General features: G+C 43.5%; 1 protein-coding gene across 2 annotated transcripts; it reads right to left on the bottom strand.

The window, feature by feature from the left end:
• Nucleotides 1-1,857: 1,857 nt before the first annotated feature.
• NOCT (nocturnin) lies at nt 1,858-20,172 on the bottom strand. 2 transcript variants are annotated; one of them, XM_077476915.1, is made up of 3 exons: nt 19,731-20,172; nt 5,093-5,362; nt 1,858-3,559 (listed from the first exon to the last, which is right to left on the bottom strand). In XM_077476915.1, exons 1-3 carry the CDS (start codon nt 20,011-20,013, stop codon nt 2,724-2,726), a joined length of 1,389 nt encoding a protein of 462 aa, XP_077333041.1. In that variant the 5' UTR covers nt 20,014-20,172; the 3' UTR covers nt 1,858-2,723. The 2 variants fall into 2 exon arrangements, with proteins under 2 accessions (XP_077333041.1, XP_077333042.1); XM_077476916.1 differs by lacking the exon at nt 19,731-20,172 and adding an exon at nt 13,249-13,367.
• Nucleotides 20,173-20,920: the final 748 nt, after the last annotated feature.

The raw sequence follows: 20,920 nt of genomic DNA, 5'->3' as shown, positions 1-20,920 counted from the left end.
TAAAACATAGGCAGCTGGAACCTGCTCACTACCTAGACCCTGGCACAAAAGCCTGGCCCATTCAGTTAAGGTCTGCGACACCAGGGCCTGACCGGGATGGGATGTAATGTAATGCTGAACCAGCCATAGTAAACACTTCCTGCGTGCCACAGCCTCCGCTTTCCTGTCAGCCGGGTCCTTAAAGGATGGGGATTCTTCTATTTGGATCTTCATTGCTTTATTCAACCTGGAAACAAGAGGGTCCACTTTTTTTCCAAAAGTGATTCTTCAAAGGTGTAGTGTACTGAGAAACATTTGGGGATCACAAAGGGTGACTTTGTTTGTGCCCAATCCTTATAGGTAAGCCAATCAAAATAAGGCAAGGCCTTTGGTGTGAGGTGACTTGCGCATACCAAAGGACAGCCACATCTGCAGCCCTGGCAGCAGCCTCCTCCATTTCTAGAGTCTCTGCCCCACCAGCGCTTTTTCACTTGCTGCCGAGACCGCAGAGGACTCATCCTCACTCGTACGTGTCAGGGGCCGAGATATTTAATCCCGCTGGATAGGCCACAGTCCCAGTGGCATCAGAATCAGAGACAGATTGAGCAGGGGACACTTCCTCCTGGGTCTTTGCCCACACACTACTTTCACCCAGGATACCAAATGACTCAAGGACCGGCGTTAACCAAGGAACTTTAGGATGGAGGAGGGACTGCTGTAACTACAAAAAGGAGGAGGGGGGACTGTACTTACTGATCTGTGGTGCAGGTGACCCTCCAGACAGAACTCCTCACCGCCAAAGTGGGGGGGGGGGGGGGGCTGCCAGCCAAGGGACCACTGCGACTGAGACCAGAGCCGCTTGTATACAACCCTGCAAGAGGTTTAACTCGCAGGCCAGCCTCCGTCTGTTGAGGCTATGTCAAGGCCAACCTAGCACGTAGATGTTGTTTGCACGTACTCACTGGCTAGACTGGGGAGACCACGGGATCTAGATTATCCTTGAGTGAAGGTCTTAGAGGCAAGAATGCATGGAAGAAAAACAAAAGTAAAATTTGCTAGGACCAAAAGATCCCAGCAAGCAGTTAGGTCCTAGACAGAAATTAACTGAATACCTAGAGCAGGGAGGGAGATATATACTGACTGAGGACAGCCCATAGGCGTAGCCAGTTTTTATTCTGCCTAGTCCTACTCCTGTGGAGGCGATATAACCCAATGGTCAAGATTAAGGAAGCACTGTGTCCAAGGAATGAAAAACTTTTAGACAAGCTTTCGCTTAATAGGCTCTTGGCACAAATTGTGTATTCTTTGTAAAAGCAGTTTGAGAAACACACACATAAATATAAAGTTTAAGAATATAAAATCTAGAAATAGGGGCACCATTGCACTGTGTCAAGTTGAAAGTGGATTTTAATTGCACATTAAGAAATGATATAGTACTTTGGTCTGTATCAAATATCGCCTAATATAATGCTGCAACAAGAGGGTCATTATCTCATAACACGATCACTTATAATAAATACATATACCGTGATCTGGAATTTTACATTCCATTGAAACAAACATTCAAGCGTCCTGAAATTCTATAAAAACTAAAAATAAATTAGTTATGCCTATTGATAAAATCAGTGTTAATTACCAACAAAAAACAAATATCTACATTAAGCACTAGTGTGGGCACCAGGCATCTGCATCTTTTTTTAAATAAGGAAACCTCAGGACATAAAACATTCATCTTGAATGTACACCATAAGAAATTCATTCGATCTGGGGCCCGGCCCTGTTTCTCAACTGACATCTTTTGAGATTGCACCTCAAAATACAAAAAATAAATAAAAAAAGGAAGGAGGCAGCTAATCATAGATAGGCCCCTCTTAAAAATTAAGTTGATATTTGTTTAATGTAGAAAAATAAATACTTTCAGAAAGTGATATTTAAACAACTGACTTACAACTAGAACATGGTAAACTAGATATGCACCTCTTTACAAAGGCATTTTGTTTTGAAAATGCTACAACCGCAGTGAGAAATAAATAAATAGAATATACAGACAAACATGGTTATTTTTGCCTTACTTGAAGCACAGGTATGCAAACCGTTGAGTCTATTAGAAGATTCTTAGCTGTATAGGTTTATCAGCATAATAAAATCTTATTTCTTATATTGTATTCAAGTGCATTTTTTAAAGGTTATAAATATGGCCTGTGGAGCTGGCCCATTTTATGTTGTGTATTACGCATGCTGTGCTTCTTGCCCAGTAGTGCTGCACAATGATGAAGCTTTAACCCCTTCTTTGTGAAAACCTATATTACTAATTTATGTAATTTCAGAGGTGGTTCTGCAAGAAAGCTTCTCCCAATAAAGAAATTTGCATGGTTATGTAGACGTTCCCTGCACAAACCATGAAAAACTGCAAAAGGGGTTTCAAAATGTAAGAAAAAAAAAAAAATAATTAAATAAAAAAAACACACCCACATACAAGTTATTTTCAGGTAACCCACGATCATGTGAAAAGGTATACAAACTAAACTACACCATAGCGTCCCTTTAAATGGGACGTGTGCAAAGTCCAAAGGTTTTGGCAAGACAGCTTCAATGACAGGGGGGGGGGGGTACACCTTTGAATACAAGCGTCAAAAATAGGAGGTTCAGGAAAGTCCCATGCACATACAGTGTGCTACTTGCATTACAGAGTTCTGGAGCTCACATCACTTTACACCAGCTACAGTTCACAGAGTTACTGATAACTATAACAGCCTGTCTGGGTCCATGTTAAAACTTAAGTCGCAGATCAGTGAAAGATGATCCGATGGGTACGTAAAAGATGGGAGCCTGTTTGGGCCAATTTGCTCCTCTGTAAGCAAACTCAAGGCAGAATTCACTTCCAAAGCATTCTGGGAATACCAAATATAATCTAGGGTATTGCAAGACTCTCCTGTAGGCCGGATTTTCCAAGTGGTGTAAGGAGGCTCAGTCTCTCCATCTTCACTAAGCACCTTGTAGGCACTGTTAAGGTTCAGGCTTGAAGACGCAAACCGCTTGTATACCTCCTCTGTTGGTTCTGCATTAAAGTCTCCACATACAACCAGGGGGATTTTGGCCCCTTGTGTGAGCAATTCAAGATTCCGCAAGAGATCTGAGCCCTGTGCAAGCCTGAACCTCTCCCACCCGGTACGAGCCTTTAGGTGGGTAACAGCGACGCACACCAACCTGCCAGACTCTTTGCACTGAAGGATTTCAGCAATGGCCACCTGGTTGGTTTTCAGGGTCCTTGCAGACAGCCTGAATTTGGCACTGCTGATGAGCTGAAATCTGTCTTGTAGAAAGAACAAGGCACAGCCATCAGGTCCATTGTTGTGCTCAACATCAAGGCAAGGAGACCACGGCTTTGCTAGAAAAGTGCATTGGTAGCCTAACCTACTGAGTATTGGCTGGAAAGTGTCAAAGTAGTGATCCACTTCCTGCAGGCACAGGACATCAGGACGATAAATTAGGATCTCCTCCAGGATCAAATACTTCCTCTCCTCCCACTTCAGTGCTTCCTTGGGACAGTTGACAAAGTTATCCTTGCCTTCTCCAAGGGCTGCCAAAACAAAAAAAACAAACAGCTTAATACGAGACTCATTTTCACCAGGCAAAACAAGGTTATGCTTCACACCTAGGCAAGAACATGGTGGGGTTGATTTACTAAAACTGAAGGATGCAGACTTTGGTGCAGCTGTGCATGGAAGGTAATCAGCTTCTAACAACTTTTTCAATTAAGCTTTGACAAAAAATAAATAAAAATCCTGGAGGCCGATTGGTTTCTATGTAGAGCTGCACCATTATAATCCACAAAACATTCTATACAAAATACCCAAATGAACTGAATATTGGGAGTTTTTACAGGCATAGAAACCCTATAAAGCAAAAACATTTTTGGGACAGTAGGAAAGGTTGCAAACTCTGGACAGTTTTATTGTCATTTGTGGAGATCAGCTGCATGTCCCAGGGATTTTTTTTTTTTTTTTTTTTAAGAAACTATTTACCTCACTTTTGAGGAGAGTTCCAAACACTTAAAATTGGTAGTAAAGTCCGCTTTGTGAGGCCAACAATGAGTATCTCCTAAATGTGCACCGTTTAGGAAATATTCACCCTGGATGCACATTATGTCACTGGTGCATGCCAGAGCACATAGTATTTTGCAGGGGAAGTTTTTTTTTTTTGTTTTTTTTTTATTGCAGCAGTTTACTACAGTTTCATGATAAAGTATTCCATCCCTTTGAAATTTTAAACACATTTTGTCATGTCACAACCAAAAAAAACTTAAATGTATTTAATTTATTGGGATTTTATGTGAGACAAAGTGGCACATAATTGTGAAGTGGAAGGAAATTAATTCACCGTTTTTTTTACAATTAAAGGAGGGCCGGTTAAAAAAATAAAAATAAATTAAAAGTCAGCAGCTGCAAACACTGTAGCTGCTGACTTAATAAGCCGACTTACCTGTCCAGGGCGCCCGTGATGTCGACCACCTGAGGCTGACCCGTCCCTCGGGTCCCGGCGCCACCATTTTGGCTAAGGGAAACAGGCAGTGGAGCCTTGCGGCTTCACTGCCCGTTTCCTACTGCGCATGCGCGAGTCACGCAGCGCTTTGTGACTGGGGCACCGTGTGTTCTGGGACACACAGTTCCCAGAACACAGCGCGACCCATTACCCAGAAGACGCCGCACGGAGGAGAGAAGGCAGAAGATCTCCGCGGAGGAGGAAGAGGCAGATTAGGACGATGTGCCTAGCAACAGGCATTTCTGACAAGTTAAAAAAAAAAAAAAAAAACTTTCTGATTTTTTTTCTAATTTTTTTAATGTATTTTTTTATTCAGGGTGGCCCCCCCCACTTTAAAATATGTGAAAAGTATGGCATGCATTTTTATTCAGCCACAACCAGCTTTTGCTGCAAATGCAGCTGCAGTAAAGGGACTCTGGATCTCACTTAGGCTGTGTCAGGAGGAGAAGGCCAAGCTTGAATAATCTCCCACAACCCATATACACCTATTCTTTGCAACATCACACGTAATGGGGAGTATGGAAGACTTGGTTCCTGCTGCTCTACTTTGGGCGTTATTAGGTTCTCTTACCTTGAGCAAGGATATTCCACTGCATCACCCTAAATGCATGGGGGGTGCCAAAATCATCTCTCTGTGGAAAAAATTCTCTATGAAGCCGGGGAGGCCTTCCCTGCAGGGCAACTTGGCATTCCTCAAGAAGATCCTTGGGGTCCAGCGGATCCAGCTGCTCATGTTCTGACTGTTCCAGATAGTCCTGATGCTGGGGGGTGGCTGCAGTGCTGCTGAGAGTCTTGGCAAGAGCACTGTACAGGCGACTTGTACCGTTTCCCATGGAACAAACTGGAAGAAGGAAAAGGAGGTCAGCTCTCAAATGCCAAACAATTGAAGCTTCACTTGCACAGTAGAGTAAGATTGAAGTTAAACAAACAACTATCATTATGGAGACACTGAACACACACACACACACACACACACACACGCCTACCTAAGGGCAAACTGAAAGGCATGCCACTGAATTGACTCATGAAGGCAGAACACTCATATTTTAATACAGTGAACAGAGCGATGGAGACAGACATTATGTAATCTAAAAGAAACAGATTCCAGTTGTTGCAGTATTTGCTTCCCACTCTGTACCCTCCTAGGTTCTGACTTATCCCAAAACAACTTCAGCAGACTACAAAACATAAAACAGCAAATACAAGCACAAACAGATAAAACATACAAGACTATACTGAACATTAAGGCAACACTGTTTACAACACCCCCGTGATTCAGTCAACATCCTAGTGCATGATTGCCAGGTCAAATTCGGCTATAGAAGTCCCAAATTAGCTTACTGGAAGAAAGCATGATGGGCTGATTTCCGAGATTTTTAGACAACATTCTGCAGCTGTGTCTCCCAATACCACTTCACATGACTGAAAATAAAATTACATTTGTAGAAGGAAAACCAATTGTACCCCTCCCATTTTTTCTACAACAGTCAAGAGACAAAAGTCAGCAAGATCCCCCTAATGGGAACAGACAAACAGAAAGCTAACAAACTTTCTATTCTCCACTCTGGGAAAAATGTGGCTGGAGGTGGGCCTCAAAGTATAGGTAGAGCCAAATTTTTTTTTTGGGTGGAGTTTTGAAGGGTTACAACCCCTTTCAGGCATTTGCTGTCTGCATCCCTGCTGGGAAGATTCAGTCTCTTTGTCTCGGTGACCAGCCACAGGAACAAAGACAGAAAATCCCCAATTTTGAGTCAATGGAAAAATAGAGGGGGCATTCTTCCAATGATACTCGTTTTTGTGACAACCAAATCTGAGCGTTTCTCACTGTGAAGAGATTAAGATATGCTATAAATTGATTTAACGGGTTATTTTACAAGTCTGCATTCTAGACAGGTTACAATTTACAGCAAAAAGTAGTGTTAGCTGAACTAGGTCAACCGATATATCGGCCGGCCGATCTATCGGCAGATATTTGGTGTTTAATTAAATTGGCATCGGCTAATTGTGCTGTTAAAAAAAGGCCGATGATATCTTCAGCCCGACTTGCAAATGACTTCTGTAATAGAAGTCAATGCAAGTTGCCTGAAGACATCAGTGAAGCAACTTGTTTCCCGTCTGGGCAGTTTGCCAAGAAAAGAGTAAAGAGATACAATGTTTACACTTCTGAATGAATGCAACTCTGTGTATGAGTTCTCAGGTTAGCCATTTAAAGACTAAATCTTTTCTGACACTTACAAATAAAAATCCTGTATTTTCTGTTAGAAAATCACTTAGAACCCCCAAAAATTATATATTTTTTTTTAGCAGAGATCCTAGGGAATAAAATAGCAGTTGTTGCAATATTTTATGTCACAGTATTTGCGCAGCAGTCTTTCAAATGCAATTTTGGAAAAAGTACACTAATGAAAAAAAACACACAAACTAAAGTTAGCCCATTTTTTCCCCATCCAAATGTTTTGATTACCTGATTGTGTACATAATCATATACATTCACGTGAACTGATTGGATGATTGTTTTGTTGAATACATGTTTAAATTTAAGAAATTCTGTATTAAGGCTGCTTTCACACTGGAGCGGGCAGGCGTTGACGGTAAAATGCTGCCAGTTTTAGCGCCGTTTTACCATCATTTTAGCGGCGCTATTCGGCTGCTAGCAGGGCACTTATAATCCAGCTAGCGGCAGAGGAAGGGGTTAAATGTGTCAGTGAAGCGCCGCTGCCAAATCGCATTGCAGGCGCTTCGGCGCCCATTCATTTCAGTGGGCAGGAGCTGTATACACCACTCCAAAGATGCTGCTGGCAGGACTTTATTTTTTTTTACGTCCTGCCAGAGCATCGCCTCGGTGTGAAAGCACTCTGGCTTCCACACAGACTGCAGGAGAGCCATTTTGCAGGCACTTTACAGGTGCTATTTTTAGCCCAAAAGCACCCCAATGGGAAAGGTGTCTAACTGTTAGATTTTATGAGATGAGGGGGGGGGGGGGATAAATAAATAAATTAAATAGGCCTAACATATTGGCCACAGTAATTTCTAAATATAGGCATCGGCCAGAGAAAAACCTATATCGGTCGACCTCTAAACTGAACCCCAACAATACTGGCTCAGTTAATAGTGCCTAGACAGATTTAGGATCTCTGAGAAGATGATCCGATTCTGCTGCAGCCAGCATTTTCTCAGTCCTCCTTTCCCCAGTGATCCCTCTGACAAGCGTAACGCTCAGAGAAGTCACAAGGTGAGAGGCAGCAGGGGGGCTCAGCAGTGCGAAGTACACACACATCCAGGAACAGTCCACTGCACAAGCATCTTAGCTGAGGCAGAGTCACTAAGGTTTAATTGCTGTATATGTTCCAGTAGAGAGATTCATCCTCAGTTTAGGTCCTGGTGATGGTCATCAGAACAAAGTGAGGGGAAAAAAAATAAAAAATAAATAAAAAAAAGGTACAATATTTTGAGGTATCATTAAGACTTAGAAGGGGATTTCCCCCAAATTAGAAAATCTATAGGAAAAAAATAAATGATATCTAGATCTATACATCATACACAGGGGGAAAGGAAAAAAAAAAAAAAATTCTCAAAAGAAACTGAAATGTTTATATACTGCAAAAGGCCTTCAGTCTAAGCATTTATTCAAGTCTAGCTTGTAGGCATCAGACATTACACATATTGTTCTAATATATGTCTGAGTCACCTGGTGCATACGACACGAGTTTATATTAGCCAATCCTAATGGATGCTAAGGTTTACCATATAATAGTAAAATTGAGATTTAAAATAACTGCTGCAGAATTAGTTTAAAAAAAATAAAAAAATAAAAATAAAAAAATAAAACATTTTCTAAACACCTGTGCCAAGTCAAAAAAATGTATAAAACACACACACACACACACACACACACACTTCTAGGAATAGCAAGACAAAAGCAGGGTAAACAAGCCAACAATGCACTGGAAACACCACCGCCCCCCCCCCCATCAAAATAGATCACTGAAGATTCATACAGCCTACCTTGTGTGAATAAAACATGGTATCTGGTCTTCCTATTTGACAATGGAACTGCAATTTGTACATCCATCCTGTCTGAATAGCTCTGTACACCTAAAGAGCACTGCAAGTCAAAGTACACAACTGTCCTCTGTGCTGCTCCAGTCAGCGCATGAGGGTTTATATCACCTTGCCACTAAGTCTGTCTAAACCTCAGGATAAAAGAAGTTAAATGCATTAGACCATAAACCAGTGACAGTCAAGGGTGTCTGTCTGAGGCTTACAGCTGCAGTCTTCATGCTTTCTATGTTCAGAAATGGCTGACTAAAATAAAAAGACATCTTACATTACTGGCACATCTCTTTATGGTGTGTGACCAAGACATATGCATGCTTGCAGAGTTTAAACAGCTCAAGGTACCTTAATTATATGAATAAAAAGGGGGATTTCCACAGTGACTCTGCATGGAGTGTGAATGATCCCAACAGAGAACATATGAACACCACAAAGATGAATTAAAAGACTAGGCTCATGCAAGTCCACTAGGGAAGCACCAACACTTTTTAAAACACAGCCGAATACCAATATTTTTTCCTCAAGTACTTGCCAATACCAGTTACCAATACCCATTTTGCCCTCCCTTGGAAGCATCCTTGGTTCACATCAGTGCGACTTTGAAATCACCCTATTTCAATGAGATTTCAAAGCCACAGATCAGTGCGATTTGGACTAAGGTACGACCGATTATCGGTGTGGCCAATATTCAAAACGTACCAATGTTACCTCAAGGGATTGTACCAGAGTGATGCATGCACCCTGATACAGTTCGCTTTATTGTATTAACAGCCTGGCTATTACAAGCAGCGAGAGGGGACCCCCCCTCCCTTCTCCCAGTTTTCCTTCCTTTCGGGAGGCCTGAGTAACCACCCAGCATGTCCACCGGCTGGCCAAAGACCCAAACTAAGCAGATCAGCTTTGCTCAGGTCTTGGCTCTAGTAATCCAGAAGCAATGTCATGACATCACTTCTGGATTACTGGCATCTTAAAAAGGCGCCCGTTTTAAAAACAGTGCATTCTAAAATCCTGATCTTGACGTTTTGAATACTTTTAAGTGCAGAGGTGAGGTTTGGAGTCATCTAAATCCCCCCATCAAAAGGTACCTGTACTGCCAATTACAGTCACAACAGATGTTTACATTTGTGACAGCAAATTGTTAAATCTACAAAATATCAGCCCTGGGGAAAGAAAGAAAGAAAGAAGAAAAAAAAAAAAAAAAAAAAACAACCCACACAACCCCAGTATCAGTCGACCCAATTTTGAGCTACGATTTCATTTAAATCACAAAAAACGTAGTGCAAAGTCAATGAATGCATGCCATTTTTGTGCACAGAAATGATTTTCACCATATCAGAAATATATAGAGCCTGCTTCTCAAAAAAGTTCCAGGCTTTAGGCACCCATCAATATCACAAATTCTACAGCACTGAAAGTGCAGAAAAAGCAGGCAAATCAGTCCATTCATCTCTATGCTTTAGTGCATTCTACTGCATCAGTGTTTGTGTTGGCAGGACACAAATGTCTAGTAACACAGTAACGCGGGTTGAGTTTTAGCACAGCTTATGGACTTGCAAAGAATAAAAAAATAAAAATAAAAAAAAAGCAAAAAGCGCCAAGACAAGTGTTACTGCACACACAGCATTTGTACAGGCTATATGAATTTTCCATGTTCTGTAATAAACTACATTTCTATGACCATCTATTCATCTTCATCTATTGGCTAAAATTCAGTAGAGGCATACCCCACTTTTACGTACACAATGAGGTTTATTTACTCAAGCTGTAAAGTACAAAATAAGGCTCACTTCGGCATAAAAACCAACGAGATTCTAACCCCAGATTGTTCAATTAAGCTTTGGTTATAAAACCTGGAAGCTGATTGGTTTCTATGCAGAAGTGAGCCTGATTTTGCACTTTCCAGCTTTAGTAAATAAACCCCATTGTGCACTTAAAAGTGGGGTAAGCCTGTATAGCAGGGATATGCAATTAGCGGACCTCCAGCTATTGCAGAACTACAATTCCAATGAGGCATAGCAAGACTGACAGCAATAAGCATAACTCCCAGAGGCAGAGGCATGATGGACTTGTTTTGCAACAGCTGAAGGTCCGCTAACTGCCTATCCCTGCTGTATAGCCTTCTGAAAAAAAAAAAGTTAATAACCGCATTTTGGCCACTAGATGGAGCTGGCAATCAGAGAAATTATATTACCGTATATACTCGAGTATAGGCCGACCCGAATATAAGCCGAGGCCCCCAATTTACCCCCAAAAAAACTGGCAAACTTATTGACTCGTGTATAAGCCGAGGGTGAGACATGCCTGTCCATCCCTGTGTGTGTGTCCGTCCATCCCTGTGTGTCCGTCCATCCCTGTGTGTCCGTCCATCCCTGTGTGTCCGTCCATCCATCCCTGTGTGTGTGTGTGTCCATCCATCCATCCCTGTGTGTGTGTGTCTCCATCCATCCATCCCTGTGTGTGTGTGTGTGTGTGTGTGTGTGTGTGTGTGTGTGTGTGTGTGTGTGTGTGTGTGTGTGTGTGTGTGTGTGTGTGTGTGTGTGTGTGTGTGTGTGTGTGTGTGTGTGTGTGTCCAGCCTACCTTTGTCCCGAGCCTCCGTCCCGTGCCTTGCCTCCTTGCCTCCGTCCCGTGCCTTGCCTTGCCCCCGTCCCGTCCCGTGCCCTCTTCGTCGGCGGCCATTGTAAAGTTCAAAAGCTGCGCCGCCGCCTTCGCCTGTGATAGGCGGAACACTGAATTTCCCAGCAGCCTGTGTTCCGCCTATCACAGACGTCGTATCATCCTCGTCCGTAGTACGAGGATGATACGACGTCCGTGATAGGCGGAACACAGGCTGCTGGGAAATTCAGTGTTCCGCCTATCACAGGCGAAGGCGGAGCCGGAGGCGCGGCTTTTGAATAGAATGGCCGCTGTCTGCTCGACACGCTGATCGAGCGGGCAGACAGCGATGACTCGAGTATAAGCCGAGGGGGGCACTTTCAGCCTCAAAAAAGAGGCTGAAAATCTCGGCTTATACTCGAGTATATACGGTAAATACAGAAAATCTCATCCAGCCTACATGACTGTTTAACAGCTATGAATCCAGACAACTGTATGGATTTCCACAGGATCATGCTGGTAAGCAAGATTTTGTGCAAAAAGGTTGTTTGTACTGCATTGGTCCTCATACATACAACCACACATGTCCATGTAAGTTGAGGTGTACGTTTACCTGTGGTGCAGCAGACATTTACAATTTTACATCTCCCCAGACAAGTCATTTATGCGGCGGTGCAGAATGACATAGGACATGTTGTTTTGTGCTTGCACACCGCTGCTCACATATTGTTAAGGTTTACATGTTGACCCTTAATGCACCAGGCAGCAATAGTGCATAGGATCCATTTACACTGTAGACATGTAAATATCAAACACACATGTACAGCCTAAAATACAGTCAAAATCTGATCATAAAATGCAGACTTTTCTAGTTTATGCAGCTAAATACTGTGGATAAAAGCACAGCAGTGTGAATGGACCCATATTCAATATTTTGCATTCAGGTCTAACAACAAATCTGAACATCGCTCACCAAGCATGTGCACGTGCCCTTAGGGCCCATCGCCCAATCATACCCATGCATCTGCAATTCAACCGTTTTTTGTTTTTTTTAATTGCACATTGTAACACGTCATCACATGGCTTCACATGCATTAAAATGTTTTCTGCAATGGTTTTACACAGAGCATTTACCAGTCAGCTTAGGCGGGATGGCAACACAGAACAAAAATGCCTTTTCACGCGTTGCCATAGAATTCTATAATCTCAGTGCTGTAGAAATGTCAAATGGACCATTCATATTTTTTAATTCTGAAACAGCACAGATGTGAACACCACTTATTTAGAACATTAGGATTCTGTACACGTTATAGTGCATTGCAATGATACAGTGCAAAGGGCCCTTAAGAGATGCCTCCTGGTGCCACATTACTTGCTCATGAGATGGACTGGAGATTTTAAACAAACAGCGATAAGCTGGGCTGATAGAGGCCTTCCCTGGCTTGCTGCTTTACTACATTCCACATTTGGCCTTTCCCAAGTGACACCAGCAAGATTCCGGAGCAGTACTCCCCTCCCTCAAGTCCATTTATAGTGTGCAGGGATACATGCAGAAACCCATACTAGACTGTGCACAAGCAGACCCCTCCACAATTCATAGTGGTCTTGAGTCAAATAAAACTATTTTATCACTCACACCAACTGAAACATAAATTCTACAAAATACAATGTTAAGTAGTAAAATTGATACCTTTCTTTTCTTTCCAAATATTATCATACAGATATGCAAAATTGCCTTTAAAACTTCAAAAGCTTCAGCTGATTCGATACCACGGTCTAACACCACATTTGCAAGTGGATCCAAGTACAAGTGTAGTGCAACAACACCATGACAAACAGTTTAGTCTATGCCAAAATCACTACACAGGAAGAGCTGTCATAACGCTGCGCCCGCTTACATCCTGCAGAAAGTTACACAAGATGACTCGTTTGAGTTTCCAGAGCCAAGAGCCTAGGCCCCTCCTCAAAATCTACCGTTTAACCTCTATGACCTTGGCAGGCATGCTAGAGGCAGATATTTTTTCTGTGCTTCTCCAGACAGTGTGGCTTGCATGTTGTCACAAGACTGCAATCATTACCCGCTTGAGTGACATTTATGCTGAAAACCGTCATGAAGGCAGCAATAAGCAACGCTTGACAATCCATAATCAATCCCCTGAAGCTACTGGTCATCTCTGCTTCAAGCATGTCATTGAAAACCCACACAGTATAAAGTCAAAGCTGACATACGCACCAGAGAAAAGCTGTCAGTTTACCAGCTCAGGGGACGCAGCTAGTCCCAACCACACACATGAAATTTAAACTTCACAGTCACATGAACAGGGAATCCATAGAAAGGCACACAGCAACATCTAGTGGAAGAGAATAGAAAGTACACCAGGAAAACCACTCTTCCAGGGCTTATATTAACCAATTGTAGTCCAGGCCTTTTCTGACACTTTGTTTTCAAGTTTAAATCAGTATTTTTTGCTAGAAAATGTATTTGTTTATTTTTTAAGCAGAGACCCTAGGGAATAAAACTGCGATTATAATTGCAATAATATAATATATCTATATATAAGCTTTTTCTACAGGCGTTTTGACCAGATCTCACACACCGAGCCATCAGCCACAGCTTCGCTGTGTGCGGGCAGAGGACACGCCCCCAACAGAAGCCCCATATTAACTACCATTCATTTCACAGCCGTTGTCGCCTGTCCTCTGCACAGCTTCTGCCGCTGGAGATCGGGTCGGCTTCAGGGTTAGATAGGTTAGTGTTAGAATGTGCATGTCTGTAGATGCAGGTATTCATTTTTTGTAAAATATGAAACGAGGATGTTATGTTGAGTAAACGGATATCCAACAGGTCATGCTTTAAAATTGCACACTCGTGGAATGGCAACAAAAAATAAAAATAAAAAAAAATAATGATGGTGCTTAAAAAATATCCATAGGCATCGTTTAACAATTTTTACAGGTTCCCCGTTTAGGGTTACAGAGGAGGTCTAGCACTAGAGTTATTGCTCAAACGTTTGTGGTGATCTCATGTGTGGTGCAAACACCATTTACATATATGTGCGCAACTTTCGTATCCATGAACACAAGCACGGAGGGAAGGGGGCACTTTGCAATTTTTTCCACTGTCCCTTATAATGAAAAATACGACAGGTCCTCCTTATGGAGAGATCTGGGACCAAAGAGACTCCAAATCTCTCCTTTACCAGCAGCAGTGTACATGAGGCCTAAAGGTAAAGAGGCAACGGATGTTCAGAGGCAGTTGGCTGCTTTTTCAGCTGCCCCTGAACTCATCCAATGAGACCTTATGTGTACAAAATCCAAGAAACACTGGCAAGTGATGGAAGGGGATGTCCCCTACCGCCTCTTTGCAAAACAATCTAGTGGCTAATAAGAAAGCCAGCTGGAGAAAGAAATTAAAAAAAAAAAAAAAAAAAAAAAAAGGGGGGGGGGGGGGGAGATACTGGAGTTATGGCTTCAGCCATGACCCTGGTAAACCACAACATATACACAAGATTACCAAAAGTATTGGGATGCCTGTCTTTACGCATGAACTTTAATGGCATCCTAGTCTGTAGGGTTCAAATTGGGGTGGAGAAACTTAACTGGCCTGCACAGAGTCCTCAACTCGATAGAACACCTTTGGGATGAATTAGAGCAGACGCTGTGAGCCAGGCCTTCTCGTTCACATCAGTGTCTGACTTCACACATGTGCTTTTGGAAGAATGGTCAAACATTTCTACGGCGACTCCTAAACCTTGTGGACAGCTTTCCCAGAAGATTTGAAGCTGTTACAGCAGCAAAGGGTGGGCCAAAGCAATATCAAATTCTATGGCCTAAGACGCAGTTAAAGTTCATGTGCGTGTAAAAGGCAGGTGTCCCAATACTTTTGGTATTATAGTGTATGGCAGTCGGCAAGTTGTAGTGGGAATATCAATGCTTTTAACATAGGAGCTACATAATGGCCTAGTTTAAGTTAAAAAAATAAATAATTCTATGGTGGAGAAGAAGGTACAAGTGGTGTAACAGTTTACAACCACTTAAGGAATCCCTAATGTGCATCTTGATGTGACACAGGATGAAAACACAGAAACCGATCAAAAACAGTAAAATATTAAGTCAAATAAAAATATCCACGCTCCTTGAGGCAAAGTGTTCTGTAAATTTAGACTCAAAACAGGCCTAAAATTAGTGTCCATGACTATACAAACAGTAGTGTAGTCCCAAAGGGACCAGAAGAGAAAAAAAAAAAAAAAAAGTTTATACATCGCTCCCAGTGGGTACATCTGTTGGCCCGAATTAACAAACTAAAGTCATTAAATCCACAGTTAGGCTTTAAAAAGACCACTCTTTCATGACAACACTGACTGCAATAATCACTCAAAATAAACATGCAAACAACAAGGACTTTTGACTTTCCTTATCTGAATACTTGTTTAGGGTCAGAAAATGAGTACTGAAGTCACTGAGTCAGCACAACTGACAGTTAGCATACAAGGAGGTCAGCAATTGAGAAGCCAATATTTATAAAGTCAGGTTTAACAGCTGAAGGACTGGATTCCTTTCTAAACCGTCAATTCAAAGAATTATTGGAATTAGCCAAAAGGTAAAATAAAATGGACAGAAAATTTCAGAACAGTGCAGATCAGTTCTAACTGAACTTGTGTGCCAAGAGTCAGTCTGTCTTTGACATTACATGTTTTCAGCTTATGGGTGGGTGTAGGGGCACAAAACAAATCTGGATAAAAAAAAATAAAAAAAAAGGTTGATTAAAGAGCGTGTGTTTGTGTAATCCCAACAATTAGTGTTACTAAACCCAAGACAATGCATTCACTATATCTGGTCTCCCATAGTACATGGAAACACAATTTTTGTAAATATAAATTGCTGTCCTGTGACTATCAGTGTCTGGTTAAAGCTCGTAGGAGGAATTTGCATTCTCCTCTGACTGTCCTATGAGGCTGCAGGACCCTTGACCCTCTGGATAGTGTCGATTGGCCCCATGCTCATCACATACACCCTTCCAAGAAGCCCCCCCCCCCCCCCCAAAAATAAAAAATCTAGCAATAAACAGCAAACTGAGCATATGCAGAGTGACTCCAAAGGCTGTCTTCTCAGGAGATGGATTGGGGACAGAGGAAGAAGGGGAGGCTCAGAGAAGACCGGCTCAAACAGCCCCTTAGGTTTCACAGTATAACAAGCATGCTTTACTGCATATACAGTTTTATTTTACTGTTGTGGGTTTACCAACTCGGCTGGGAAGCCAGTATTTATTTTTATTTTTTATTATTGTAGGCTTCCCAGCCTAGAGGCGAGATGTGGGGTCTTATTGACCCCACATCTCACTGTAAAGAGGTCCTGTCATATTCCTATTACAAGGGATGTCCCGCCCACATATGAAAACTGTGTTCAAACCACACATGTGAGGTGTCGCCGCAAACGTTAGAGCAAGAGCAGTAATTCTAACCATAGACCTCTAAACTCAAAACATGCAACCAGTATAAAAAAAATAAATAAAATAATAAATAAAATACCATTTGTCACTATTCCACGAGAGTGTGCAATTTTGAAGCATGACATGTTAGGCATCTATTTACTCCTCATAACTTCATCTTTCACATTATGCAAAAAAAATTGTGCTAACTTTACGGTTTTTTTTTTTTAAAGCATGAAAAAAAAATAAATAAATAAATAAAAAATAAAAAAAAAAAAGCTTCAAAAACTGCAATGAACGCCATTGTATTCTCTAGGGCAGTGATGGCGACCCTTGGCACCCCAGATGTTTTGAAACTACATTTCCCATGATGCTCCACTACACTGCAGAATGCACAAGTATTTTGGGAAATGTAGTTCCAAAACATCTGGGGTGCCAAGGTTCGCCATCACTGCTCTAGGGTGTCTGAAAAAAAAAAAATAAAAATGTAAAAACTCATGTTTGGGGATTCTATGCAATTTTATAGCAAAACAATGATTTTTACATGTAGGAGCGAAGTGTCAGAATTGGCCTGGATGCAAAGTGGTTAAATTTGGAGAGTAAAACATCTTTTTCTGAGAGCCCACTTCCTGTATGTCTGGTAAAGTGCCTAGACTTGTTACATAGTTAGTTAGGTTGAATGAAGACACCAGTCCATCCAGTTCAACACGAGTGAGTGTCTACAATTGTCCCTATCCATAGCACACTCACATCGGTCCCTACCCTCAAGGAGCTCACAATCCAAGGTCCCCATTCATATACTAGGGCCAATGTTTTCGGACAGAAGCCAATTAACCTACCTGCATGTCTTTGGAGTGTGGGAGGAAACCCACGCAGGCACAGGGAGAACATGCAAACTCCAGGCAGGTAGTGTCATGGTTGGGATGCGAACCAGCGACCCTTCTTACTGCTAACCACTACACCACTGTGCCGCCCTAACACCATGCACAGCTCTTTCACCCTCCTGAGTGTTTGAGTCATAAATGAGAACTGCAAGGCTGCAGAGATGGAGCTGTGCATCTGTGTAAACTCAGGAAATGAACAGGCAGCAGCTTCAGTTGCCCACAGTTAAATTGTTGCATCCAGACTCAGTGGATGGAGACTTCTGCAGCATATTTGGCAAGGACAGAATCACAGCATATATAAAAAAGTCAAAGTGGTTGGAGGGAAGCTTCTGAATGGCAAAGATGTTTTTATTACAAATTATGTGAGCAGACTGCAGTTCTTTAAATTGGAGGGCCGCCCACTGCTGCAAAAATTAAAAGCCAGCAGCTGCTGACTTTATAAAATCGGACACTTACCTGTCCTGGAGTCCAGCGATGTCGGCACCACAGTTGGTTTCCATCAACTGTCGGGCACATTCCACCTCCGTTGCAAGTAAGGGAACCCGGCTGTGTAGCGTGTGGGTGTGAACCTCCGCTCCTCTCCCCTAATGGCCTGGCGACAGGGGGAGGGAGCCCCAGTCGTGACATCAATCCCCGTGGCTGAGTCTCACTGAAGTGGGGAAGCATACCTGTGAAAGACATGTATGCTGTCCCCCCACAAAAGGTGCCAAATGTGGCACTGGAGCAGTTATAACATGGTTTTTCCTTTTGCGATAGAGATGTTAACTAGATGAACAAAGCTGACCATTGTGAGCACCACTGTCAGTGTTGCATGGTTTGTTGTCTCAGCTCACTGCCAGTTTTGCTAGACAGCGGGGGGGGGGGGGGCTATTTTGCCCACAGTGCCCCATCAACATACAATTTAACTGCATTGCATCCCTCAGACATCACAACTGGAGATTACAGCAAGGCTAGAGACAAATCCAGGTGGCAAAATGGCAGGCACGGGGGGGGGGGGGGGGTTTGATGAAACCGCTTTAACCCTTCAATTTTGATCCATCTAAGGGCAGGCAGGCTGTACTGATGTCTAGTGATCGATTCCAGTACAACCAGCCTGTCAGGTTTTTTTGTACACTCACTGCCAGCATCAGTGATTATTGTATTCTAACAGGGAAATGTTTACTCTATGTACTGATGAGGTCACTGATTTCAGTAGGAGAAATTAATTGAAGCCAAAATTAGCATCCAGATAGAACAGGATGTACCAATTGGTCAGACAAACTACAATAGGCATTGAGAAGGAAAACTGAGACACATTGTGTGACAACATACAGAAGGCGACTTCCGACCCAACAACCCCCTACCCTAGGGTGCTGTACTGCAGTGATCACACATCAGCTCCATGAATCACCACCCCCTCCCCCACCTAAACTGCCGGTTACATAATACAGTACAAGCTGCTAACCATCTTCCTGGAAAGACATGTACAGACACAAGGAGTAGCCCACAACCATTCATCTGGACAGAACGTTCTACTGGACAATCACATGACTGAGAACATTCTGTAGAGGAAGCCAATGTTCCTCCCTCCCTGCTGTCCACAACATTCTACGACCAGAGCAGCCAGCGGTCCACTGACTGCTCACATTCTCCATCATACACACCTGATCATGTGCCCAGAACCACAGACTGCAGGGGGAACCAAGGGTCCAATCACGGGCCACCTTCTCCATATACCTGTTCATGTGCCCAGAACCAGAGACTGCAGGGGGAAACCAAGGGTCCAATCACAGGCCACCTTCTCCAGCAACACATACCTGAACATGTGCCCAGAACCAGAGACTGCAGGGGGGAACCAAGGGTCCAATCACGGGCCACCTTCTCCTGCGAAACATTACCTGATCATGTGCCCAGAGAACAAGAGAGACAACCAAGGGTCCAATCACAGGCTGACGTCTATCCACACACACACACACCCGATCATGTGCCCAGAACCACAGACTGCAGAAGTAACCAAGGATCCAATGACAGGCCACCTTCTCCATCTACACACACCTGATCAAAGCCAAGGACACACAGGGAAGAAATCGTCCATGGATTCCCAACATCATACCCACCTGTCCACAGCCAAGGAGATGCAGAGAGCGGACAGTCCGCATTCCCCAGCGACACTCACCTGTCCACGTGATCAGCGCCATTAACCCTTCACAGAACACTACACATGACCAGCGCCATTAACCCTTCACAGAACACCACACATGACACTAACCCGCTCTCGGCCCCGTCCTGGCCGGACTCCCCGTTGCTCCTCCGGTCGCTACTGTCGTGGTTGCCGGCGTGCTCGTGTTGGGAACCGCTTTAGCCGCTCCGTCCCCTATCCAGCCGGCCAGACTGTGGCAGCAGCCGAAGCTGCCCAGGGAGCCGAGTACGGGCGGGGAGAGCGTCCGGGTCCTGACCGGGGAGTGGTGTGGCTGTTGCCGCAGAGAGGAGGCGCAGAGCGCGGGCACGTCTCTGAGCGCCGAGCACAGCCTACCTGCCGCACTCTGATACATTCCCGGCCTCAGCTCACACTAATAGCAGACACCGCTGACTGACTTGCCACCTATACACTCACTATATCACCGTCTACCCCGTATTGCCGCTATGACGCTCTGCTACTCAGATACCGGCTACTTAGTCACCGAGCCACGCCCTCGCATTCACCCCAACATAGTGACGTCACCGGACCGGCCACGTCACCGTCCAGAATGTTTCACTGGGGCGGCGGGGGTGCTGATAAGGCACTAAAACCCCTATTCTCGCTTTACACCAAAGGAAAGGGAAGAATTGGTTTTCGGTTTGTAAAAAATAAGTGCAAGAAAATACAATAGAAATGTAAATATGTGTAAAATAGACGTGGAAGTTGGGTTGTATTTTTATTTACCACAGTCGCCACCCCCTTCCTGTGACTTGGAAAGTGCGGCAGCCCGGAGCAGGGTTTCCCTGGCCGGGGATAATGATGGGAAGTAGGTGAAAGGTTATAAGATTGGCTTGTGCTGTGCTCACCTTTACTTTATAAATAGTCCAGGCTGGGAGCTACATGGTCACCTAGTGATGGGGGGAAGGGGACTGTTCAGGACACAAAGACCTAAAACTGGACTCAGGTAGAGGGAAAGGAAGGCAGGCCTGGAATCAGGGGTAGTGAGGGGTCAGGGCCACTATATATCATTTATTTCTTTTATTTTTAAACCGTCACTGATCACTTATATGCTTATCACAGTGTAGCGGTGGGCTCCTGAAGAGCACACGCTATGTTTTTCAAAGTAAAAAATGTACCCAAGCTACAGTTTAGTATGGGTCTATTTGCCTAAATTTGACTTCTGTGTCAGTCTGACTGGACTGTGAGATGTTCAGTCTGGCCGCAGGGGGGCACTGTCTCTGGTGGCAGACGTGGAACTATGGTCAGGTGCTCGGATTACT

The sequence above is a fragment of the Lithobates pipiens genome, unplaced genomic scaffold, assembly GCF_037356315.1.
Source record: "Lithobates pipiens isolate NorthernLeopardFrog02 unplaced genomic scaffold, aLitPip1_a1.2 Scaffold_13, whole genome shotgun sequence".
Classification (NCBI taxonomy): Eukaryota; Metazoa; Chordata; class Amphibia; order Anura; family Ranidae; genus Lithobates; species Lithobates pipiens.
This window is presented reverse-complemented; position numbering and strand designations above follow the sequence as displayed.